Source organism: Dromiciops gliroides, chromosome 2, assembly GCF_019393635.1.
Source record: "Dromiciops gliroides isolate mDroGli1 chromosome 2, mDroGli1.pri, whole genome shotgun sequence".
NCBI lineage: Eukaryota > Metazoa > Chordata > Mammalia > Microbiotheria > Microbiotheriidae > Dromiciops > Dromiciops gliroides.
Window position 1 is genome coordinate 238718224 of NC_057862.1, and position 26825 is coordinate 238745048.

The window sequence follows — 26825 nt, forward strand, 5'->3', positions numbered from 1 at the left end:
CCTAGTCTTATTTTTATCGGCAGATGAAACTATATTTGTATTCTGTAAAGCTAATTTGTAAAGGTTTTCTATAAAGCAAGAATCAGAAAGTACATTCAACCACACAGATTCCCAGGAGCTCACTTTCTAAACTTTTTGACATTCAAGTTAAATGTCACTTTCTAAAAAAAAATTCATCTCTAATAATAAAAGTGTCTCTCCCAGCAGTTAAATTAATCATGCTAACATTTACTAGAGCTCTTTACAATTTGGGAGAAATGTTGAAACATTGCTCTTGGAGATATTTTCAGCAGAATTTTTCTAAAGGAAATTCTCATAATAATTTTTGAGGAAAAAAATAGCTAATTTTTCAAGGAGGATTTTTTTTTTCCTGCTCTAGTAAATAGGTGGATCTTCATTTTATGATGAAGCAATATTTTAAAAGGAAGGTTCTCATCATAAGCTTTTTAACCCTTACCCAATCTTTATCATAGCTAAGAAGTAGACTACTGGGAAAAAAAACCAATTTCTTAAGATTCTTGCATCACTTGTATATTGATAAGAGCTGACAGTGAATAGAGCTTTGTAATATATGCCAAGGATGGCTCAATTGCATTAATTATAGTAATTACAGCTCTTAATAGTTCTTATATCTGAAGTATTAATGAGAAGGGCAAGAGATACTTAAAAAGACATCGCATAACACCTTTTGATAAATAAGAATGCTAATAGAAGATTTGGTCCCTTTGTCCTTATCCTGACTTAATGTTGCTAGGAGTTCCAGCCCGGCCTCTTTGGCCCTAACTAGTCCTACTTTCTCAAGTTCCTAAGGATAGCACTGATATAATATTCAGCATTGTGATGTAAATGAAGCTAGGTTTTACCTTAGAGTTGGTCTGTACTTAAGTATTCTTCTGGGATAAGATGATGTTTCTAAACCTATTTCAGGAGTTGAGAATATTCCAAATCTAAGGCTCAGAAGAATTATTTGCATGAATTTTCTCCCTGTCTTTGTATGCCTAGCACTTAGCACAGTGTATGGCATACAGTAGGCACTTAATAAATGTTTAGTGACTAACTGATTCCAATCCTTCTATGATCCAACTTAATAAATTTTTGCTAAGTAAATCATTTAGCTGTACTGCCCAGCATCAGCAGTGCCATGCTTGATCTTGGCCTTCTGAAAATTGTCATATGCAGGTATTCTGACAGCCCAAGAGAGATACATGTACATATGTACAAACACACATTATTGCAAATAGGCACATAGTGCATTAAACTTGAAGTGGTTTTGTTTGTTTTTTGGTGAGGCAATTGGGGTTAAGTGACTTGCCCAGGGTCACACAGCTAGTGTCAAGTGTCTGAGGCCGGATTTGAACTCAGGTCCTCCTGATTCCAGGGCCGGTGCTCTATCCACTGTGCCACCTAGCTGCCCCTTGAAGTATATTTTAATAAATTTTGTTTATTTGAACACCTCAGCTAAAGTCCTACTCTGATAACCTATTTGTCTCGACATACAGACTAGCCCAGTCACCCTGGGCAGGTCACCCAACCTTTTCCTCAGTTTCCATATCTGTAAAATAGAGATAATAATGGCATCTATCTCCCAGAGTTGTTATGAGGATCAAATGAGATCATAATTATAAGCACTTAACAGTGCCTGGCACAAAGGTAACATATAAATGTTGGCTATTAACTATTATTACTGTGCCACAGAGGTGACACTTGGGTTTTCCAAGGCTGCATCAGTACAGCACAAGCTAAAAAAGGCTTTGAAAAAACCTGGTGAAAGACAAATGCTTGTTGTCTGAGGAATGGTCAAGTGAGTTTGGAGAAGTTCATCACCAGAGTTGGCATCAAAAATGAACTTTGCAGCCACAGCAACTCTCAAAGGCCACCTGCTTATGTTATAAAACAGTTTGTTCTCTAACGTTTTTACTTTCTCCATACCAATGAAACCATAGATCCTTGTAGTATTGGAATAGCCAAATCATAGCATTCTCTGAGTATCATTTCTATCTTGTGGCAAAGGACAGATAAGGAAATTCTCCGTTCCAGGTCACCCAGTTTTTTAAAACCCACCTACCTGTATAACATCTGCATTGAAAATATTTATTTCCACACACCCCGCCCACCAAAAAAAAAAGAAAAAAGAAAAATATTTATGCCTAACTTCCTGAACAATTCAGAGCAAAGTCAACAGTAAGAAGCTAAGTCCTCTTTCCACTATTTCATTTTAGTTTGTGAATAAAATCTGAAATCCATATTATAAACCAAAGGAAACTCCCTACCCTATAACTTCAGTTTGCCATTCCTAGGGAATCTTAGGATTCTTCTTCTGAAGTCTGAGATCAGTGTGCACGCTGCTATGACTTATATAAAGCTTTATTGTGTATTCTTAACATGTCTAAAGTATAGCAAGTGGAGGAATGTTGAGTGTGTCACCATGATCATTTTGTTTGAAGTAACCAAGCCGGAGTGTAAAAGTTGGCCAAAATAACTGGCTTAAGTTTTTTATGTTCTATTTTGTTAGCTCTGGTTAATGCCATGCCAAACATTGTTCTATTCAAATCACTATCTTTGTAGGGTTTTGTGGCTATGGCTTACTAGTATCAGATTCTAGGGAATAGAACAATTAGAAATAGTACATTATGTTATTTTGGTATTATGGAATGGAAGGTGTTTTGTTTTTTTTCTTGAAAGTACGTATGAGAGGGGCAGCTAGGTGGCGCAGTGGATAAAGCACCAGCCCTGGATTCAAGAGGACCTGAGTTCAAATGTGGCCTCAGACACTTGACACTTCCTAGCTGTGTGATCCTGGGCAAGTCACTTAACCCTTGTTGTTGTCTGTAGTTTTTCTTTTAAAAGACCTTCATCTTCAAATTTAGGGTATAAATTGTTTCATGAGGTACCTGGCTTAAATCAGTTTTCCCCAATTTTACTTTAGATCACTTAATGACATCATTTTCCATGGTGAGAGAACCATAGTTCACTGGGGCTTAAAGTGTGTCATAGTAATTCATTATGACATTTTCATCTTTAAAATTAAAATACTTTCTTTAGCAGAAAGTCTTGGCCTCTTCAAAGAATATGCTAATTTCTGATCCTTCAGTTTAGAGAAATGCTGCATAATTTGTCTTTGGTATGACACATACATTTCTTATTTGGTGCATATATAACTCAAGTTTACCTGTTTCTAGTTACTAGCAGTTTCTGCAGGAAGCATTTAGAATTAACAAGGTTCTCTTGTGTATTTCTAAGGCAACTCAGAAAGCATAAGCTAAAAATTTTCCTCATTTGCAGGCTTAAGAATTATTCCTTTCTAGTCAAACACCTGTCTGTGAGGTGCTCAATATGAATCCAACCTTTTGTTAAAATGTGGTTGGTGAACCATGAAATCCTCCAGGGAACATTGTGCTAGGGAAGGGCAGAAATCCAAACATTTCATTTAAAAACCCAGTGAATGATGTGCAAGAATGTGTACTTGGAAAAATAAGAAATAAGAAATTTTCCAATTCCTCTTGGTACTGCTACTTTTCGTATATGTCAAAACATATATTCCAAAGAATAAAACAAAAAATAAGAATCCAGAAAGAACATATCTAATAAAGTATCAAAAAGATTAACGTCATACAGGAAAGGGTGTGGGAATTAAAATAGCAGCAAGAAGGAAAAGGGAGGGTATACCAGACACTCCCTCATTTAGGGAAAAAGAACTGAGTCCATTCCCCAGTAGATGAGTGGTCAAAGGATGTGAACAAACAGTTTTCAAAAAAAGAACTACAAACTATAAATGACCCCATGAAAACATGCTCTAAGTTACTGATGATAAGAAAAAATTCAAAATAAAAACAGCTCTTAAGATTTCACTCCATGCAAATGATAAAAGATGAGAATAGTCAGCTTTGGAGAGGCTGTGAGAAGACAGGTAGACTAATTAATGCTTTATGGGTGGAGCTTTGAGATAGTGTAGCTGTTCTGGATTTCAGTCTGGAATTATGCAATAAAAGTGACTAAACTGTCCATACCCTTTGACCCAGCAGTCCCATTATCGGACAAGTACTACAAGAAAGTTAAAGTCAGAAACAAAGGTCCAATATCAACCAAAAATATCATCATACTCTGTGGTAGAAAACAACTGAAAACAAAGAGGGGATCCATCAAGAGGGAGAAGGCTAAAAAAACTGTGCTATAATAAGAAAATAACAATGTAGTTGTATTGTGCAAGTGAGAAATGATGAATATTAGGAATACAGAGAAACATGGGAAAGTTCACATGAACTGGTGCAGAGGGATATGGAGATTCAAAAGCTGCCTCTAAACAACACAACAAAAAAGTAAATGAGAAGCTTCCTAAAAGGAAATTAGACTCGAGTCATGGGAAAAACCCAGTAAAGATCCTGCAGAGCAGATCATGAAACATCTCATCCCTCACTTCAAGGACAGACTCTTGTATAGGTTGTCAGCTCTGGGTTCTAAATCAGATGTTCTTGTTTTGTTCAGTCTGAAGGGAACATGGGAAAGGACTGTGATGTAAAGATTAAGCACCAGTGAAACACATTTTGAGAAAAAGAACTAACAGGTGGCCAGAGACAGTAATCCAGAGCTTGCCATAAAGAGTTAATAAGGGGGGCAGCTAGGTGGCACAGTGCATAAAGCACTAGCCCTGAATTCAGGAGGACCTGAATTCAAATCCGGCCTCAGACACTTGACACTAACTGTGTGACCCTGGGCAAGTCACTTAACCCTCACTGCCCTTTAAAAAAAAAAAAGAAGAAGAAGAAGAAGGAAAAAAAAGTTAATTAGGATAGATCTTAAACCCAGTGAATAATAGTCCACCCTTCACTCCAGGCATGATGCCTTCAGACCTCTCTGACAGAAGAAGGTAAAAATATAGTGAAAGAAGTCCTGCATCTCATAGCTCTGGGGAAAATTCACCCTGTCAGAAATGTTACCTTTTGAAATGGCACTAATAGACTATTATAGTCTCAAACTCTTCTAGAATTGTAAGATTCTTCTCACATCACAAAGCTTTGGTGAGGAGGCAAGATAAGACTGAAGATTTCATTTCATATCCTCTAGTAGGGATGTGAATTCCATTGGTCTCCTTCATCCAGAGCTGTTCCCTCTTCAGTGCTTCTAAAAATCTTTCACAGATCCTAAGATTGAAGGACAAGATGATAACTCTGGGGGGCAGCTAGGTGGCACAGTGGATAAAGCACTGGCCTTGGATTCAGGAGGCCCTGAGTTCAAATCCAGCCTCAGACACTTGACACTTAACTAGCTGTGTGACCCTGGGCAAGTCATTAATCCTCATTGCCCTGCAAAAAACAAAACAAAACAAAAAAGATGATAACTCTGTATGTCACATTCTTGCCATTTCATCATGAATTCACCCTTCATGACAGAATAAGGTGCTTTCTGGGTAAGGGATACTTCATTGTGGGGTCCAGTCAATATCAAGTTAGTATCCATCTTTTCCTTTATCAGAAAATTCTATTTCCAGATAAGTTGTCATCCCTCTCTATTTGTGTTATGGCAGGGGGAGAACCCCTGAGTTCTTTTCCTCAGGGTGTGCTCATGTCTTAGTTTAAGACTGGGGACAATTGCAAAGCTTTCTCTTCCACTTTGCCTCATAAGCTGTAGTCACTTCTCTGCTCTAATGACCAGCTGCTCTGCTACAGCTGTGGTTTCCCAGCATTTCTTAACTGTTCCACAGTGTGACATTGTGCCCCTGTGTTTGTAAGGCAATTTTTTTTATGTCTGCCCTGTTAGTTTGTGGTTGCCCCCATTTTAGGGCAGTGATCAGGATGTCCTGCTGTTTTTGTGCATACTGTTCAAACCACCACTGTGACTTCTTCACTGGGTTTGAATGAACGCCAGTACCTAACTGGTCGTCTGCAGAATCACAGAATGTTAATGTCATTTAAGCCCTTTCTCTCCATTTCATGTAACAGGTAGCTTTAGGTAAACTGATAAAAAAAATAATTCAGTGATCCCATTCAAATAAGATTTTGTTAACTATGATTCAAATAAGAGCATCACACTATAAGAATAATTATATTATATAATAATAATAATAATAATATAGTCATCCAAACTGCTTGAAGACCTCCAATGAGTAGGAACTCACCACCAGATGAGAAAGCTCCATTACCCTTTTGGACAGTTTTGGTTGTTAGGAAGGTCCATTTTGCTTCTAGGGGGCCTAAATCTGCTTCTCTTTGACTTCTCTCCATACATCTAGTTCTTCCCTCTGGGGCTTAAAAGCACAATTTTCATTCTTCCAAGAAGCCTTTTAAAAATTATGTCTTCTAGGGGGCAGCTAGGTGGCGCAGTGGATAGAGCACCGGCCCTGGAGTCAGGACCTGAGTTCAAATCCAGCCTCAGACACTTGACACTTACTAGCTGTGTGACCCTGGGCAAGTCACTTAACCCTCATTGTGCCACACAAAAAATAAATAAATAAATTGTGTGTGTGTGTGTGTGTGTGTGTGTGTGTGTGTGTGTGTGTGTGTGTGTGTGTGTGTGTGTGTGTATGTCTTCTCTAAGACTTTTCGTCTCTTGACTGAATATCTCCAGTCTTCCATGAATCTTTCTAAGGCATGTTCTTCATTTACTACTTACTCCAGGCTATGACTACCCTGCTGAAATGGAGCAGCCAGAACTAGAGAATATACTCTAGATATTTGATCTATCAGTGCCAAATAAAGCAAGGGCCATCATGCCCCTTGTTCAAGAGGCTCTGTCTCTCTATTAAGAGCCAAAGACGTCATTAGCTTTTTTGACTTCTGTGTCGTACTGTGGACTCACCACATTCCACTAAAATCCTTGAGCCTCCTTTAACACAAACTGTAGTCATCATGCCTACCCCATCCTATTCTTTATTCCCATTCAATTTCACCTTATTAGATTTGGTCCATCATTCTAACCTGTGGAGTTTTGGGTGTCTTTTAAAATCCCAACACTTGTCATTCCGTGTGTTTGCTTTCCCTACCCAAAGACTTAGGTCCAGATCTTGCCTCTGCTGTGTATTAGCTGTGTAATCATGGGTGAGTCAGTTCACCTTTCTTGAACAGTTTTCCTCATCTGTAATAGGGTGATAATCATATTCATGCAGCCTACCTCACAAGATTGTTGTGAGAAAAGTGCTTTGTAAAACTTGAAAGTACTATATAAATGGGAGCACCTGAAACATGTCCCAGGTGTGTGGTTACCAGCTTATATTATTATTTAAAAGGGAAAAAAAAACTAGAAGTGAGCCAATTGACCTATAATTCCTCTAGGATTTTTTTTAACTTTTTGAATGGATAATGACTAAAAAAATGTAACATAATTTTGTACTAGAAGCAATCTACTATAAAAGAGATATATGAAAAGGATAGCTTACTGATCTTTTATTTTATTTTATTTTTGCAGGGCAATGAGGGTTAAGTGACTTGCTCAGGGTCACACAGCTACTAAGTGTCAAGTGTCTGAGGCCAGATTTGAACTCAGGTCCTCCTGAATCCAGGGCTGGTGCTTTATCCACTGCTCCACCTAGCTGCTCCCTTTTTAAAATTTTTTTTGTTGGTTGGTTGTTGTTTTTTACTGATCTTTTATTATCACTATGGTTAATCCAAAAGTCTTTTATTCCAATTCTGTTGGGTTTGGGGAGGGGGAGGATGATCCTACAAGTCTGGGATTAATTTGCTGCATATATATATAATTCTCTGAACCTGACCTTCTTGCAACTATTTTGTCTTCTTTTTTCATATCCATGTTGAAACTAGCTTTTATTCCTATTCATAAAATTACCAATGAATTTCTCATATATTCAGGACAGGTTTTATTTGTGAATTCTACATATTCTTTTCTCCAAAATTCTAGTTAAGCAACTTACTGATTTGGTAATTTACAATAAATCCAACACTTGGTTTTACTTATTCCAGTGTTAGATTATATAAACTGTAGGTTCATTGCATTTTGTAAGCAAACAGTACTGTTGGCTAAGGTAGAAAATAATTTTAAAAGCCAAACATTATAACATTTAACAAGAAAAAAAAAGAGTGCACATTTGAAATTCACAAAAAATTGAATTCCATTTCCTGTCATTGCCCCACAGGTTGACATGATGGCTTGACAAAAATGAAGTTTGGTGATTTAAGCTCTCAATCAATCAAAGTGGCAAGACCTTTCCATTCCATATAATGTTTTACAGAATGATTTCCTCTGCATTGTAAATCTGTGTTCTTTCTTAATTTTATTGACTCTAGTCAGTGTTAACTCCACCTCCAACTTTGATGTCATTGTTAAATTAGAAAGTGTCGAAACAGTGGTGTTAAATAATTCTTAATATCTCACATCTACATTTCTGCTGGCACATTTCTATCTTACAATACCTAGGGTGTCAGGTGTTCTAAAAAAATATGCTTATACCATAAAGTATTCTCAAAGTCTCCAATCTAAATACAAACTGTTTTATTTGTCCTTGGACACTTTTCCCTTGGACCCTCTGGTCAGCTGACTAACTTGGCTTTCTCTGTATTGGTCACTTTTTAAGAGCCTTGCATAAGCAAGACTATGAAATGAGATACTATCCTTTTGTGACATACCATAAAGTATATGGGGCATCTAGGTAGTACCATGGATAGAGCGCTGGCCTGGAATGAAGAAGACTCCTCTTCCTGAGTTCAAATCTGGCCTCAAACACTAGCCACATGACCCTGGGCAAGTCACTTAATCTTGTTTGCCGAGTGTTTCCTCATCTATAAAATGAGCTAGAGAAGGAAATGGCAAACCACTCTAGTATCTTTCCCAAGAAAATCCAAATGGGCTCATGGACAGTCAGATATGACTGAAAAACAACTGAAAATAAATTACAAAGCTGATGTTTCCCTAAGTGATGGGCTTGAGATGGCTAGAAGGCAGACACTTGACACTTACTAGCTGTGTGACCCTGGCAAGTCACTTAACCTCAATTGCCTCACTAAAAAAAAATAAAAAGAGAGATGGCTAGAAGGTTGTGGCTTTTATCCATTGCTTACAAGTTACAGTGCTTAGGAATCACTAAATGGTAAGCTAGGTCAGAGCTCGAAGATAAAATCCAGCAGATTTAAATATCATCAGAAATCCTGGGTTCAGTGGCAGGACAAATATCTAGGTGAGGTAGAAGTTACTAGGTGGACCATAATGACTGAATGAGAGTTTAAGAACAGGACTGAACAAGAAAAATTCCATGAAATTATTATGATATTGTGGCAGACAAAGCCCTTTATTGACAAAGAATGTAACTATGAAAAAGGTGTCTATCAGAAAGCACCTAAGTATGCTCCCCATAAAATAAGTCCCATTTCTAAAATAACCCAGTAATGACCCAAAGGGGTTCATTTAGGGCCATATTCCCCACATATGCAGGGAAGCCTCACAGTGTTATCTGAGGCGAGGCAGGTTTTATGCCACTTTACTCTCTTTTAGAGGCTCCAAATCTAGTTTCTTGTCCTTGTGACAGGATCCTAATATGAAGTTGATGGTCCCCATTTCCAGTCACCTTTTCATATTATTTTGTTTGTACTCCTTAAAGCAAGTAAGGAAAAAAAAACCATTAGAATAACCTGGCAAACTCTCATTACCTTTCTTTCAAAGAAATCATATACCAGCCTCTTCTTGAATGTGGCTCTGTACCCTCAACCTAATTTTTTCCCACAGCAAAAAAATAAATTTCATATTGTATTAAAGTTATATTTCCTAAATTTTTTTCAACTGATCTTCTTGAACCTCTAGTTGTCACTACCTTTTCAATGCTCAATTAAAAATGGAGCAAAAAAAAAAAAATGGACAAACATTTCCATGTTAATTTTGAAAAAAGTAATTATTAGATCTGCTGGTAAAATGAAAATGTTGGCCTGGTTATCCCTTCTAGCACTAAATATGATGCTATGATTTAAAAAAAAAAAGACAAACACAATAATTAACAGTTGTTGGGTCTTATAGTGCTATTTTGAATGATGCTATGATAATGCCACACACACTGGGGGCGATGGGGGTTGTGGGACTGATTAGTGCCCAAATTTAGTCCTGATCTGTTATTGCTTATTCTATTTAAATACATTTTAGAAGCTACTTGTGGTGTAACTCCTTATGTATTTAATGTGTATCTTACTCTTGTTTTTTTCTTGGTTGATGTTTGGAAATGGGTGAAGAATCTAACCTTGAGTTCTTTGCCCTTGACTGAATGTGATAACCTGGTTTTGATTCCACCTGTCCCTTTCCCCCTTTACTTAATTTCATCTTATTGTTTTGCATTGTGTTTCTAAATTACTGGCTTTGGCTTGGTTTTCCCTGAATGTTTTTGCAGTCTGGTTTGAGTATCTGGCTTTGGGCATCCCTCCTGAACTTCGACTCCATCTGCACTTAGTGTTGTGGTTCTTGAAAAGCACAGCTGGGTTTGTTTTTTCTTCAGGAAGGTGACACTGTTTGTTAATATTTTATATGGTATGTGTCTCTCTCTTGTCTTCTCTTGAAAGACTGGAAAGAAGGCCGTGAAAGCAGTCCTATGGGTTTCAGCAGATGGACTCCGAGTTGTGGATGAAAAAACTAAGGTTAGATTTGTCTGGACTTAATTGTAATCGTTTTTGTGCTGTGTGTTCTCCCGAATGATCAGGTCTAATTCCATTAAGCCATTGTAGTCACTGTACATCCTTCCACTTTGTCCAAAGTACAACCCTCTGAGGGACTTTTAGCATGCATGAAGCTAATTTAGTTACTCATTACCCCCTTAAAAAGGAAATTTTCTCAGCAATATACTTCTGGCTTGTTTCACATGACAGAGCATGTTTGCTCTGCTCAACATTAGCATTTAATGTTAAAATCTGGGTCTTTTTTGTTCCTATATATAACAGAGCTGCCATCTACGAGGTTTTGCTTGAATTATGACTAACCATGTCTGAACCTGCTTGTCTTTCCTTCCTGAACAGTATGTTTTGAAAAGTGATGTTTAAATTGATTGACCTGCTTTCGCCAGACGCCCCTATAAAGACAAATCTTATGAACCTGGAGGTTGGTTCATTTAATAAACATTTATTTAGGTTCCATTAAGTATGTAAGTACTCTGAGAAGTATACACTATATAGGAGAAAGTAATTCCACAGTATTGCGCTTCACCTTGACATTATAGGGCCGTGGATATGGAAGACAGAGAAGGACAGAATATCTCTGCCTTAAGGACAGAATTGTTACAAAGATAGAAGTAATCTTGAATAAAAATCTCCCAAGAATGGCAGAAGGCCAGGAATTTCTTAGCTTAAACATGACCTCTGCAATTAATTAAACCTAGAAATTACCCTTGCTCTGGAAGAAAGGAGAAAAGCTTATCAGATAAAGAACACTTTTTACCACATGGCTGTAACCGTCTAATTTGATTATTTCAAACTTTTACAACGAAAATGGTAGTAATTTAGTTGCTTTCTAGGAGTTTCACTCTCTCCCCCATACTAAAACTAAAATAAAGAGTAGCCTTAGAGTTATGTGGTCGCTAGCACTAGCAGTCATTTTGTTTATTTTTTAGGTAAGAATGTTGGCATTTTTTCTTTATACCATCCTGGAGGTGCACTGCCTCTCTTGGAAGGGTGGAATACCTTGCTTTACAATTGGGGGGTGTGATGCTGCTCCCTGGTGGCCCAGTACAACATTACCAGTAATTTTGTTCAGACAATAAATCCAGTCATGTTTGGCACTGGTGTCAGTGCCTATACCAAAGGAAATAACTTTTCACAAGGTATCATGAGACCATCTCACTGGACTAATGAATGGACATGGTTCTAGCCCTCACATGTTTCTTTTTAAGGTATTTCTCCTCAAAGTACATTTTTTAGGAAGCCATTTCATAATGTATTCATTAAAGAATTCATTGAATATTTTAGCCTGTGGAAAATTTATCAAAACAACCATAAAAATTAAAAACTCAAGTTCCTAAGGAAGAAAAAAAGGGAAAATCAAGATCTCAAGTCCAGTGCCAGTCAGGAAGACAGATTTCAGGAAGCCCGAGGAAACCATGGGATCATGTGGTGCCATGGAAAGGACACTGAATTAGCAGCTTAGCCCTGAGCCTGAATCCCATTTTCTGCCTCTTCATGCCTATGTGACCTTGGGCAAGGCACTGAACCTTTACAAGGAGCCTGGACTTTGAAGGTCCCATCTACCTCTAAATTTGTAATCCTAGACTGGCTACCAAACCTGAGAATCAATCCAGGGCAAGAAGAAGAATCCGACAAATGGACAGAATGATTGCCTAAAGTCAAACTTAAGAAAACTAAGGTAACTGACCAATCAACAATTGAAATGCAGCATAAGTGGATAGAGAGCTGATCTTGAAGCCAGAAAAAAGTGAGTTTAAGTCCTGCTTCAGCATGTGACCTTGAGTATGTTGCTTGACCTCTCAGTTCTCTAGGTAAATCTTTAAGAGGATAAATGAAGAAGGTGCCAACCTGTATTACTAGAGGAAATTTCCATACCAGGAATTCTCTATACCACAGGTCTAGTACCTGGCCTCTACTATATGCTAGGTACTGGGATAGGTTACAGAAACAAAAACGAAATGGATCTTGCCCTTAAATTGCTTGCAATCTGTTGGGGGAGAGAATATGTTCACAAATAAATATACATAAAATAAATACAAGGTTGTAAATTGGGGATCACTAGCAGAAATTGGAGGGATTAGGGAGGGCTTCATGTAGAAAGGTAGCTTTTGGGGCAGCTAGATGGCGCAATGGTTAAAGCACCGGCCCTGAATTCAGGAGTACCTGAGTTCAAATCCGGCCTCAGACACTTGACACTTACTAGCAGTGTGACCCTGGGCAAATCACTTAACCCCCATTGCCTGCAAAAAAAAAAAAAAAAAGAAAGAAAGAAAGGTAGCTTTTTTAGCAGTTTGAAGGAAAAAGTGGATTCTAAGAAGTGTTGTAGTGAATGCATTCCAAGCATGGGGGACCAGCTGGTGCAGAGGCACAGGGATGGAGATGAACTGTCATGTTTGAGAGACAGCAACACTTGGCCAAAGTTATGTCTGTAGACAGCAGTGGAGGACGTAGTCAATAGGGAGAAACTGAAAAGGGGGACGGGTGGAAGTAGGGATGATTATGGGCTTAGAGAAAATGAGAGGAAATGGCATCAAAGGAACATGTAGAAAGATTGCCCTTTGCAAAGAGAATCATCACTTTTAAAATCAGACTGGAATAAAAGAGGTGAGAATGGAAGATGAAGAGACATCTCAAAATGTAGACAAAGAAAGAAAGGGAGGTCATTGTAAATGATGTCTTATTTTGTCAGTAAAGGATAAGGAGGCGTGGCCTTCACCTGAGAGGATGGGGCAAGGGGAGAGTGAGGTTTGGACAGCTGTGGGTAGAGGGATAGAGAGTCACTCAGGAGTAAAAGGATTGTCTTCTTTTTTTTTTTTTTTTTGTCTTTTTATTTATTTATTGTGGGGCAATGAGGGTTAAGTGACTTGCCCAGGGTCACACAGCTAGTAAGTGTTGTGTCTGAGGCTAGATTTGAACTCAGGTCCTTCTGAATCCAAGATCAGTGCTTTATCCACCCTGCCACCTAGCTGCCCCCAAGGATTGTCTTCTTAATAATGGGGTTCTGTTTTTGAAATCTTTATGGAAAAGTAGTTTGTTTTTTTAAAATTCCTTGGCAGGGAAGGAAAAGTTCTGGAATATTACCTCCTCCTCTCTCCCCCAAAATCCAAAACTGTAGCCATATGATAATAATGAATAAAAGTCCCATGTAGAAAAAGGGAGTGCCAGAATGAAAGGAAGATTGCCCTTAAAGACTGTAGTGCTTATCAGACTTCCCTTTACTTAAATCAGTTTCCTTAGGCTATTTACCGAAGGTTTTACAAAACTACTTACTAACTGCTGTTTCTGAGGAATGTGAAGCAAACTGAAGACTGGAAAAGGGAAAGTATAATATTCATCTTGAAAAGGAAAAAAGGACCTATCAGTTCAAAATGAAGTTAATAGCTTAACATCAATTTAGAGGAATATAATAAACCAATGGAAATCATCACAAACAAAAACTGGAGAAAGAGAAATTCAGTTTATAGACACAACACTGTTTCAAATAACTGGGCAATAACCTACCAAGACCTACATAAAGATAACTGTAAAACAACTTCAAAGAAATAAAGGAAAAATGAATCACTAGATTTTTAAAAATTGGAGATCTTTTACAAATAAGATCAATAAGGCATCCATTTTGCATGGTGTATATTAGTTGAATTTCTTGATCCTTCTTTTTTTCCCCTGACCTTCCTTCTTGAAGTAGTGAGCTGACCTAAATGACTTCTTGAAATCTCTTGTAGCTCTATAATTCTCTTTATTTTTAATATATGTGTATGATAATATATAAGATTTCCAAAATGCTGTTTTAAACTTATATTAATAACAATAACTATAATGGCTTTAATAACTTAAAACTTCATTAAGACTTATGGGATATACTGTACTTACACACACATATATATATGAATGCAAATGTATATAAAATAAAATCTAGATTGGGGCACCCAACCTTTGTTGGGTCATGGACCACTTTGTCAGTGAAGTATATGGGATGGACATCTCAAAATAATTATTTTAAATGCATAAAACAAAAATACATAAGATTGCAAAAGAAGTCAATTATATTGAAATGAAGATGCAATTTTCCCCCACATTCAAATTCATGGAACCTCTGAAATCTATTCATGGACCCAGATAGATAATAATAAAGATATAGATAAATAAATTACATTTTGTTTTTATGTCATTGTTATTTTAAAGTAATTAGTTTTATTTCTATAGATATTAAATAGAAGCTATATAGAGACACACATGCACAAATTGGATGTTAACCTTTTGCTCTTAAAAATTTCATAATTTCTCCCTGTGATGCTCTTATCCTACCTTTCCTATACCCCCAAAAATGGATGTCTCCTTTCCTTTGGCTGGGTAGGTAGATAGGTAGGTTGATAGTCAGCTGAACACATTCTGCTTTATTCTAAGTTAGAGTAAGACCCAGATGTTTTAGAACTTTGAATTTGAGTACTTTAAAATTAATAAAGTTTTTCTTTTCTTGTGCTTCAATTTTCTAGGACCTCATAGTTGACCAGACAATAGAGAAAGTTTCTTTCTGTGCCCCAGATAGGAACTTTGACAGGGCTTTTTCTTATATTTGTCGGGATGGCACTACACGACGCTGGATTTGCCATTGCTTCATGGCTGTTAAGGATACGGTGAGTTTGTGGTGGCCTGTTTTTTCATAGTGGCATCGAGAAACAGGGCTTTCTCCAAATTTGGTTAGCCATGAATTTTCCTTCCAAAAACACAGGTAATAAACTAGATGCTACAGCACCTCCTAGTGATAAAAATGCCTGAGCATAACTTCCTTCTTCCCATTTGGTCACCTTCGAATGACCCAGCAGCACATTGAGTAAAGAGAATGGTAAAACATTCCAGATTAGTCTATGGTCACTGGAGGGGCCGCCTCCAGTCATCCTTATCTGTATCTTGCTACTGGACCCAGATGGTTCTGGAGGAGAGAGTGAAGCCTCACTCACTTAAATCCAGTTCATTCCAAGTCATGACACTACCCCATGTCATGGTCCTGTTCGAAAACGAAGGACAAACAATGAACAATGGAGATTAGCTAGTGTGCTCATGGTTGTGTATGTCTCTTTTTTGTTTGTGTCTTCTTTTTTAATATGCTTTATTTTTTTTAAAAGAATGAAATATTATTTTCAAATTCTCTCCCTTCCCCCTGCCTACCCACTGAGAAGGCAAGAGAAATAACCCCATTACAGATGTGTATAGACAGACAACACAAATTTGTACATCAGCCATGCCCCCACCCCTTCCCCCCCCCCAAGAAAAAAAAGCAAGAAAGGAAAGAAATAGAAGAAAATATGCTTCGATCTATACTCTGTGAGTCTATCAGTTCTCTTTTTGCAGGTGGATAACATGTTTTCTCCTGAGTCTTTTTGGAATTGTGGTTGGTCATTGTGTTGATTCAAGACTTTAAAAGTTGATTAGTTTTACACTACTGCTGTTACTGTATAAATTGTTTTTGGTTTTGCACACTTCACTTTGCATCAGTTCATACAAGTTTTTCTCTAACCAACTCCTTCATTTTTTACAGTAATGTGTGTATCTTTCAGTTTAGTAGCTCATTATTAGAATTTCAGTTTTCTTAAACTTGAATGAATTGGTAAGCCTACCTAGGAGGTACTTTGATGAAAGTAACAGCTGTTATAAACAGTGTATATCCAAGGGATAAAAGGATTGAAGTGGTGTTTACTTTGAAGTAATTCGTGAACCTTTTCAAAGTGCTATTCTGAGGGGCGGTTAGGTGGCGCAGTGGATAGAGCACCGGCCCTGGATTCAGGAGTACCTGAGTTCAAATCCAGCCTCAGACACTTAACACTTACTAGCTGTGTGACCCTGGGCAAGTCACTTAACCCCAATTGCCTCACTTAAAAAAAAAAAAAAAGTGCTATTCTGATGCTTCCTCATGGCATAGAGATGAAGGGACCCTAGGCTCCCAGAGACTAGAGTAGTGGAAGCATATCAGCTGGGAACACTTTAAGTACAAGCCTACCTGTGTGTAGAAAGGCTCAGCATCAGAAAGCTGGCTACAAGATAAACCATTTTGGCCAAAGCAGCTCATGGAGTATCTATTAAAAAACAATGGTTTGGGGGACAGCTAGGTGCACAGTGGATAAAGCACCAGCCCTGGATTCAGGAGGACCTGAGTTCAAATCCAGCCTCAGACACTTGACACTTGCTAGTTGTGTGACCCTAGGCAAGTCACTTAACCCTCATTGCCCGGCAAAACAAAACAAAATAAACAAATGCAAACCAATGGTTTGCATCAGTGTATCAGTTTGCATTTGTAATCAAATCACAGATCTCTTGATGTACTTATTAGAAATGCTAAGGGCATCCAGGGAAATTCTGGTATAATCTGCCTAAGATTCTTATTTCTGTTTTTATGACCAAAAATGTATTTATAAATGCAGATTTGTGAATGGCTAAAACTGTTATTAAAGGAAGGCAGTTCCTCTTACAAAATTATCATTTTTTAGGAACTTCTTCCTGGTTTGAGTTCTGTCATTCAGCAAACATTAAAGTTCAGATTTTTAAGAATCCAAACAGTAAAACAATCTGACAACTTGTAAAGTCCAGCTGGGAGGGAAAATGCTACTGCTCTCCTGGAACTGACTTTGTTCAAAAGCCACTGGGCCACCCCCAAGGATACTGTGGAGAGGAGTGAGTGGAGGGACAACATGCTCTTTCCTCATCTTCGACTCCAGAAAATGCTCAACAAGCATTTGTTTTTCATTCTGTTTAGACTTTCAAAATCTTAAAAAACTTCAGGGCTAGAATTATCCCACTTTAATTTTAGAACAGTTTTACCTCAAAGTCTTTCAAAGTTTCTTTGATTTCCCTAGGAGGTTTTTTCTGCTTTTAAAACTTTGGACCTCCCTCATACAGTCTTTTGTGTAAATAATAATCCAGCTGTATTCATGTAAGATGCAATTCCCAGAATCCCTCAATGTTGTGACCTTTTATTCTTCATTATTTGCTGGGTGACTGACTTGACTGTCAATATCCTAGGCAACTCTGAGTCTATATAAGCTACAAATGAGTTGTTTATCTGCATTGGTTGATAGAGTTTCCAAATTGGGAGCTCCCTACACTGATGAAATACCAGGTTCTGTCAAAAACAAATTCCTTGTTATACCTCCTTAGCAGAAGTATCATTTTGTTGAAGGGTTAGATGAAAACGTAATCAGATTCAGTCAGTATCATTTTTTTAGCTAGAAATATTAAAATTCCTCTGGCAGGTTTTAATGTGGGAAAACAAGATAGATTGGGCAGTACAGGAGATTGCTAAATTCGCTGGCTCATTTCGACTCAGTGAAGAGACTTCATTATAACATACAATCAAGTTTTATGTGTGCTAAAGTAGGGAGAAGAGCATTGAGCTTTAAAAACTTGATAATGATATAGGCCCACATTAGTGGGAACTTTCCTCTCTAGGAGTTTCCTTTACCAGCAAAAAAAAATTTTTTTTTAATTTAAGTTAATTAATTACCCTCTATTTGCTGTATTTTTCCACAGGCCCCAGAAAAGCATAGGAGAAGCAGCTTTTATATCTAAATAAAATTCCTGTGGGCATGTGTGTTTGAATCCATTTTCAAAGAATGAATATATATATATATATAAAATGAAACATTAAGGTACCAAATTAATTTTCCACACTAACAACTGTGAAGTAAATTCTTACCTTCTCCCCACCCCCAAAAAAATCATTTTTTAGGCTGGATCTGATGTCTTCTGAGATGATGGGAGACCTAAGGATAGACTCCCTCACATAAAGAAGTTTGTTTGTGGCTCTTTAAAAAGATTAACTGGAGCCTCCAAGCCACTCCCTTTTGGGAAGTTTTGACTTGCTTTTTAACTCTATTATGAAAATGAAACACCACCTCACTCTTCCCATTTTACAGGGAGAAAGACTGAGCCATGCAGTGGGTTGTGCTTTTGCAGCCTGCCTGGAACGGAAGCAGAAACGGGAAAAGGAGTGTGGTGTGACGGCCACTTTTGATGCCAGCCGGACCACATTTACCAGAGAAGGCTCCTTCCGAGTCACCACAGCTACTGAGCAAGCAGAAAGAGAGGAGGTCATGCGGCAGATCCAGGACACAAAGAAAGGTACGGTCCCATTGTTTAGCAGCAGTGCCAAGGGAGCTGAAGTCACTGCATAACTCACAGGTGCATGAACTCAAGAGATCCTAGACAAGATGTTGAAGAGAAATCGGTAGTTCTGTGTTTGACAGACAGACTGATATTAGTACTGTTTGGAGAAGATCTTTCTCCATGTCCTTTGGCTTCTTAACTAGCCATCTAAATTTGTTACCTGGGTAGTAATGGCATTAACTAAAAAAGATACAGCTGCCATCCCTTGTATTTGAAGATGATATTTATGTTGACACTGATTATTTGCTCCAGCCAGAAGAGACAATGTAATATACTGGCTAGATTAGGAAGATATGGGTCCAAGTCCTGTTCTAACACAGACCTTAAGTGCTCTGGACATCTCTTTAAAACTATAAGTAACATTCAAATTACCCTGGCTCAGTAGACAGGGCACTGAGCTTTGTCACTGAGCCTGCAGTCATGAGACCCCAAATTCAATCCCAGTTCTGCCACTTACTGTGTGACTTTAGGCAAGCCTCTCTGGGCCCCATTTCCTCTTGTATAAAGTGAGGGGATTGGATGACCTCAACAGGACATTAGAGCTCCAGGTCTGTGAGCCACTGATCAAGATCAATAGAGGGAATTTCTATCCTGAGAGCTCCCTCCTCCAGAGAAATCACAAAAATATCTGTAGCATGCCTTACTTAACTCAGGAAACTGAATGATGAAGCAGCACCGAGCTAGCAACGCCCTGCCCCACCCCCCACCCCTTTACTGTGGATTCCAAAGGTGTGGTTTGATCATTTGCATATCAAACATAGAATAACATCACACAGTTAGTCACACATTGGAACTGAAAGTATTCCAACGATGATGCAGATGACGCTTGTGATGGCTGTTCATGGAGGAACAACTTAACACAGAGGCTTAATCTCCTTTAGTCTTCACTTCAGGTGCAGATCCTTATCAGAAGTGAGGCTCCAACTAGTTCTCTCAGTTACACTGGTCACAGATGCAGTTCTGTGGCACCAGAATCAGTGAAATCTAATGAAAACTGAACTCACTTGGAACTCTCTGACTCTTACCCATTGGCTTTAAAATACCTTCACTGCCAGAGCAGACTTTTTTGGAAACCTTCATGTCTGGCTCACAGGCGAGTTAGAGTTGCTTATAAATCATTAAGATGGAACCACAAAATCTCAGGTCCATTCCAACTTTAAAATCCTGTGATCTTGAAATCCATTTTTAGCCTTGTGACATAAAGGTAAAATTTCGTTTTTGTGAGTAAGAAAGATAAACCACACCTCTCCTCCACTTTAATAACATTTAGAGAATAAAGCTATCTTTGAAAGATTTTTAATTCCTTAGTTATATGGGCTCGTATTATTTTGAAGAAGACACAATCTCCCTTTTGCTTTCCCAAGCTGAAACAGATGCAAAGACTACAGCAGCTTCGTCAGCAACACCCAGTAGCACTGCCCCATCCCCATCTTCTCCTACCTCCCCAACTGCTGACACCACTGCCTCCCTTGAGATGAATAATCCCCACGCCATCCCTCGACGTCATGCACCGATTGAGCAGCTTGCCAGACAAGGTTCATTCCGAGGCTTTCCTGCCCTTAGTCAGAAGATGTCACCTTTTAAACGTCAGCTGTCCCTGCGCATCAATGAGTTGCCTTCCACTATGCAAAGGAAGACTGACTTCCCCATCAAAAATACAGGTAAGGTAGAATCCACCCAGCTTGGCAGCACCACTAATAATAGTCTTTTGGTTTGCCAAATGTTTTGATTCTCTGCATTAACAGGGGCCCCTGCCAACCCTATCAAATATGTTGCCAATGTTGTCCATTCTAATTTTCCAGTGAAAGAAACTGAGGCCAGAGAAGGGGATTATTTTGATCATTTTATCTCCCTTCCTGTGGCAGATCCGGTAAGGGCCTTTCAGCCTCTTGCTCAAGAAAAGAATCTCTCATGTCTTTTTTTACGTTCCTCTTTGCCAGTCAACAAGAGGAGATTAAAAAGGCTTTGGAAATAAGTGCAATAGACATAGGAAGTCAGATAACCTTTTTTTGTCCTTTTGATATTCCTCCAGAGGAATGGAGGAAGGACTTAGGTTTCAATCTAAAAGCTGCTCATCAGTCAAAAGGGGGTATATAAGCTCACATGTACTGCTTAGATACCTGAACACCCATCCGTACTTCTCCATCTCTTAACTTCCTCTCAATTCCTGTACTATGATGATCTTCATTGGGTGTTGAATTGTCAGTTCTAGTTAGTCTTTGGTAGGTAGCCTTCAAGAACTGAGGTACTCACTTCTCTCTGTGACTTGTTGATGTAGGGAAGCTTTCATATTCAAGATAGACCTGTTATACAACACAATATAAAATTATAGAGCCACTGTTCTCACTGAAACCAGCCCATCTCCTGGGAGCTCCTAGATATTCAAGATGTCTCATTTATGATCTCCAGTGGTGAGAGAAGGGGTAGAGATGGTTAGCCTCACTTTACAGATGAAGAGACTTTCAAAGTTCAGGGTAGTTCATTGATACACAGGGGTAGATTATAGAGCTCAGATTTAAAAAGTCTCTGAGGGGCAGCTAGATGGCACGGTGGCAAAGCACCGGCCCTGGATTCAGGAGTACCTGAGTTCAAATCCAGCCTCAGACACTTAACACTTACTAGCTATGTGACCCTGGGCAAGTCACTTAACCCCCATTTCCCTGCAAAAAAAAAAAAAAAGTCTCTGGGTTCCTACTCTCATGCTCAGGTTACCAAACCTTGCTGTCTGTGAGCCCACATACCCCTGACAATATATACTTATGGTAGCCTGATTAAGTTGTTCCTGAACTGAGCTCAGATCACAGACTACTGTTAGCTGGGGAAACTATCAGAATATAAGTAACTTCTAAATTCATCTGCCATTGGCCCAAGAAAGACACCTCTCTCACATGGGAAACTAGAGAAAATGGGCAGAGCATTTGGAGAGTTTATTAGCAGCAAATGAAATGTTGAGCTCAGGTACAACACTGAAATTTTACCATCTCCTGTTGGGATAGATGTGGTCAAAGGTGTTAACACTATTTTTTGAGGACTTAATGTCAGATGCCTCCTTTGTGTCGAGGACAGTGTATTTCAGTGTTGCTCACTTTTCCAACCTTAAATAATTGTCTGATTTCCAGTGCCAGAGGTAGAAGGGGAAGCAGAGAGCATCAGCTCCTTGTGCTCACAGATCACAAATGCCTTCAGCACACCTGAGGACCCTTTCTCATCTGCCCCAATGACCAAACCAGTGACAGTGGTGGCACCGCAGTCCCCTGCCTTTCAAGGTTGGTATTGCCTTAGTTGGCAGTTGAAACGTGGCATTCTTTCACTCTTCTAACTGCATGTTGGCAACCTGAGCTTTCTAAGGACCACTTAATTTGGTCAGTTTGCATTTCCTGTTTGAAAAGTGCCTTGTGCTTCATGGCTTGCTGCCTCACTCCCTTTCTACAGCCCGAGTTCCTGTTTTGCATGTATGTCCTGTCTGTCATCAAATCCTCTAAATATATTCCTAAATATAGGCCTCAAATTTCATCTGCCTTTTGACAATTGAGGGTTACTTCCTTCCACGCACAGAGGCTTTATATCTCATTGACATCCAGTGGATTTCTAATAAGTAATAAAATCAGGATTGTTTCTGGTCATATACTTTCTCTGAGTTACCTGGACACTAACCCACTGGGAGAAACATTTGAACACACTGTCTGCTCACTTTCACAAAGGTATATGGAAGATGCCTCTAATTTCCCACTTTGATTTATTTTGTCTTTTGTGACCAGTCTGTTTTAGCAAAAAGAAAAAAAGAACAGACTAATTTAGAGTTTAACTATGACTCCTAGCAATACCAACTTAACATTTGGCTTTGGACAGAGAAAAGAAATGAGCCTTTACAGATTATATCATCAACTTTTAAAGCCTAGACTTATAACTTGAGCTGCCATGATTATTGCTTTTCTGTGTCCTTTGAGAAATAGCCCAGAAAGAATTAACTTAGAAATCTAATTTGTGCCTCAGACCATGCTCCACATTTGTTGAAACAATTCATAATATAACAGTACCCCCTTTCGTACAGGTATTGTCACTTAAAATACAGACAAGTTCCCTTTAAAGTTACATTTGCTTTAATTTATACAAATTGTGTATGATAAGCAGAGCAGCCCATTCCTAAGGATGTGGCTGTGATCACATGGTACACATGGAAAAAGGCAAATGACAGCTCCCCAATTTTTTCACACTTAATATAAGAGATGTGGGAGCTTAAAAGTAGAGAATGTTGGAATCATTACCTGAAAGGAAAGGAGTGAAAAAGACAAGGAAGGAGTAAGAACCTGTATATATGAAAACTCCCAAAGAGAAAGAAAGAATTGTTACTGGAAAAAAAACACATAGTATTAAATTGGAATGGACTTAATCTCATGGAAAATGATGGCTCATGAGTAAATGAAAGGGCCTAGCAAGTTTTTACATGGGTATGTTTGTGTGTTACACACACAGAGATTACATGACATAAAACCTGAGCAGAAGGGGGGGAAAAGGAACTACTTGGTATTTCTAGAAAGCCATGCCAGAGAGAAAACAATTTCTGTATTTTTTAAAGCTATATAATTAGAACAGGAACACTGTGATGGTTCCAAGGCTGATTTTTGTGAAGCTTGCTAGAGGACTAGTATTCATCTGATCATCTATTAGTGCAGCTTTTGCCAAAATTACTAACAAAAAATAAGCTTTTCAGTCTTGTGTCCATTTGTTATGCAAATATTGCATGTTGGCCTAATTGAACCAGCCCTCAGTCATCTGCACATTTTGCATGAATTAACTCCATTGATGTTGTCTGCTCCCATTTTAGCTAATGGCACTGACCCTGCCTTCCATGTGTTTGCTGCTAAGCCAGCCCAAACTGCTATAGCACCCACAGCAATACCTGTTCGTGAAACCAACCCTTGGGCCCATGCCCCTCCTGCTGCTAACAAGGAAGTTGCAGCTACACATTCTGGTAAGGCAGACACAGGTGTTGGTGAGGATTCTGGGATCAGTCGCATGATCCTGAACCAAGACCAGCCATGTACCTAGATGGGAAAGGGGAAAGGATCCTTTAAAAAAAAAAAAAAGGCAGTTTCAGTTCTTGGAAATAATCTGATCTGAAGATGATGTGATACGAGAGAAGAAAGCAAGACATTTGATATTTTGATGGGACTGATGGTCTGACAGGCCATGACTCCTGACCTAGGAGCCTGAAAGTAAGTTTGTCACCAGGATAAGACCAAAAAAAAAACCCAAAACAAAACCCTAATAAGTTGTGGAAACATGTTCACAGGCACCAGGACATTGAACCATTTTTTAAAATTCATCAAGAAATCTAGAGCAGATTATATTAATCTTTTAAGGACTCTACCTTGGTTCTTTAGATTATTTTCAAACTTGTTTTTCTAATGAGGATGAACTGTGGTCACTGGGGATTTCTGTCAGGCTCCGAACAGCTGATTTGGTCCTTTGAGACTTCTCAAAGCAATTCCAGCAGCCCCTGAGCCAACAACATATTTTGATGCGTTCTCTTCCATCCATAAAATCTTCAACCAGTGACACAACAAGTCCAGCTATAAGAGGATTTTTTCTACAATTTTAACAAAATAACCATGGTTATCATAAGGAAGGAAAAATAAAACACAACCAATTAATATTTCCCATTGTTTGTTTTGTTACAGGCACAGAGTGGGGTCCCTCATCTGGAACAGCCTCACCAGGAATCTTTCAAGCTGGTCATCGACGCACGCCTTCTGAAGCTGACCGATGGTTGGAAGAGGTTTCCAAAACGGTTCGGGCTCAGCAGCCCCAGGCTCCGACTGCCCCCCTGCAAACAATTCTCCAGCCACCTCCACCCCCAACTCTGTCCCAGTCAGCACCATCTTTCCAAGGAAATGCTTTCACCACCTCTCCGCCTGTGCCAGTGGGTGTGGTTCCACCAATGCAACCAACATATGTCTCTGCCCAGCCCTACCCAATAGCCAATGGGATGCCCTATCCATCCTCAAACGTGCCTGTGGTTGGCATCACCCCCTCACAAATGGTGGCCAATGTGTTTGGCACTGCAGGCCATCCCCAGGCAAATCACCCCCATCAATCACCCAGCCTTGTCAAACAGCAGACATTCCCTCAGTATGAGATGAGTAGTACTATCACTAGCCCATTCTTTAAGCCCTCTGCCCAGCACCTCAACGGTTCTGCTGCTTTCAATGGGGTAGACAGTAGCAAGTTGGCTTCAGGGGACAAGCAGCTGGAGGCTTCTGCTTCTACTGACCCAGTGGATCCTTTTGAAGCTCAGTGGGCTGCATTAGAAGGCAAGTCCAAACGCACTAACCCCTCACCAACTAATCCTTTCTCCAGTGACTTACAGAAGACTTTTGAGATCGAACTGTAGGCAGTCCTTGCGGCTTATGCATATGGTCTGTCTTTTAGGTGAGGGAAGTGGGTTAAAGAAGCAAAGGGGGACTTTCTTTTTCTGATCAGCACACTTTTTGGTAATTCCAAAGGCCCTATGGAACAAGGCCGGGCACACAGTGCAGAAAGGAATGATTTTTAAGAAAATTACTTTTAAAAATCCCTACAGATGACCTGCCTTGCAGTTAGAGTAAAGGAGTCATGGAAACGTGCCCCTCCCATGCCTCTCTTCCTCTACACCCAACCCGTCCTGGAGAAACAGAGAGGCTGAAGTGAAGGAGCAAAAGGCTGTACCAGAAACCCATTTGCAGGATGGAAAATGTGATAGAAAGTAAATCTACCTTTGTTTTTCAGTACATCTGCCTGCCTGCCTCCCATTTGACCACCTCACGGGCAAAGGAAAGTAGTCTGCTCTCAGCCTGAGGAGAGCAGCCGCAACAGCAGCAGGATGTACTGCCTGCCAGGATTAAGGAGTGGGGGGAGGAAGCATCACTAGCCCAGCAAAGCTGTCTTTTATGGGGGATAAGGTGAGCTTCCACCTTAAGTAACAATGAATATTATATAAATATATATATATAAATATATTACAAGAAAAGCCAAAATTTTTATTTTTATGCATTTAGAATATTTTAAATAGTCCAATATTAAAAAGTCATAAGAGTTGTAAGTAATCTTGCCAAAGGGAAAAGGTTAGCTGTAAGAAATTGTATATAAGATTGATTTATCATTGATTCCAATCAAAAGTAACCAGAGAAGGGAGGTTAGAGGGTGCGACAGAGGGGATTCCTAACTTGTTCTATAGCATACAGTGTAAGTAGCACATTGCAACAACAATCATGAGTCGTGACCAGTAAGGTTCCTAGATGGTAGTAATAAATAAAGACAATGAAAGAGCAGTATTGTCCTGGCTTTCAAACTACTGCAAAATTCCATTGGATCTAAATTATCTACATACACACACATGTGTGTATATATAGATATACATACATGTGTATATACACACATATATATGTATAAATATATATAATATACAAATAGCATCTGTATTTTCTTTTATGTATCAATGCTCTTTCCTTGTGTTGCTTCTTTTCTTGCTTTTGAAACTCCTGTGACGGAGAATCATCTACATGAGGGGGTGACTGACGCCAAGTTTTACCAGGTGGGTCTGTGACCCAGGTCTCTGGTATTGGTTTTCTTCTTCAAGTTTGGGGAGGGAAGAGATCTGCTGCCTTTAGCTTTTTGTGCTTCTTTTGTTTGGTTTTCCCTCATCTGTTTTGATTAATGAAAAGTCCATTGCCAGCGATACCTGTTGGACCTCTGGTAACAACATGAAATCCCATCTCATTTAATTTTACTTTTAAACGTTGGCCTTACAATCAAATGTACGTTTTACACACACACACACACACACACACACACACACACACACACACACACACACACAAAATTTGTACTGATGACAATTTATAATCTGATTTAACAGAAATAAATGTTGGTGGTAAGAAGTTGTTGCCAGTAGCACTGTTCTTTCCCCATTTCTTTTCTAGCAACTTCCACCCATTCGTGTTCTGTTGTCTTTTATGGCTAATTATGTCCTGGGTGTTAACAGCCTATAAACCCTCCTGCTGCTGTAGGCAGAAAATCTTTTTTTACTGGGTA

The 26825-nt window shown here is 39.0% G+C and overlaps 1 protein-coding gene across 2 annotated transcripts in view; it reads left to right on the plus strand.

Annotated features, from left to right (window-relative positions):
• Nucleotides 1-26702, plus strand: part of NUMB (NUMB endocytic adaptor protein) — a 179518-nt gene extending 152816 nt beyond the window's left edge. For both annotated transcript variants that reach the window (XM_043982760.1, XM_043982761.1), the window contains 6 exons: nucleotides 10485-10559; nucleotides 15089-15229; nucleotides 18503-18707; nucleotides 20117-20413; nucleotides 21872-22018; nucleotides 24434-26702. In XM_043982760.1, coding sequence (XP_043838695.1) covers nucleotides 10485-10559; nucleotides 15089-15229; nucleotides 18503-18707; nucleotides 20117-20413; nucleotides 21872-22018; nucleotides 24434-25146 — 1578 coding nt within the window. In that variant the 3' untranslated portion in view covers nucleotides 25147-26702. The remainder of the gene's footprint in view (nucleotides 1-10484; nucleotides 10560-15088; nucleotides 15230-18502; nucleotides 18708-20116; nucleotides 20414-21871; nucleotides 22019-24433) is intronic.
• The last annotated feature ends 123 nt before the right edge of the window (nucleotides 26703-26825 follow it).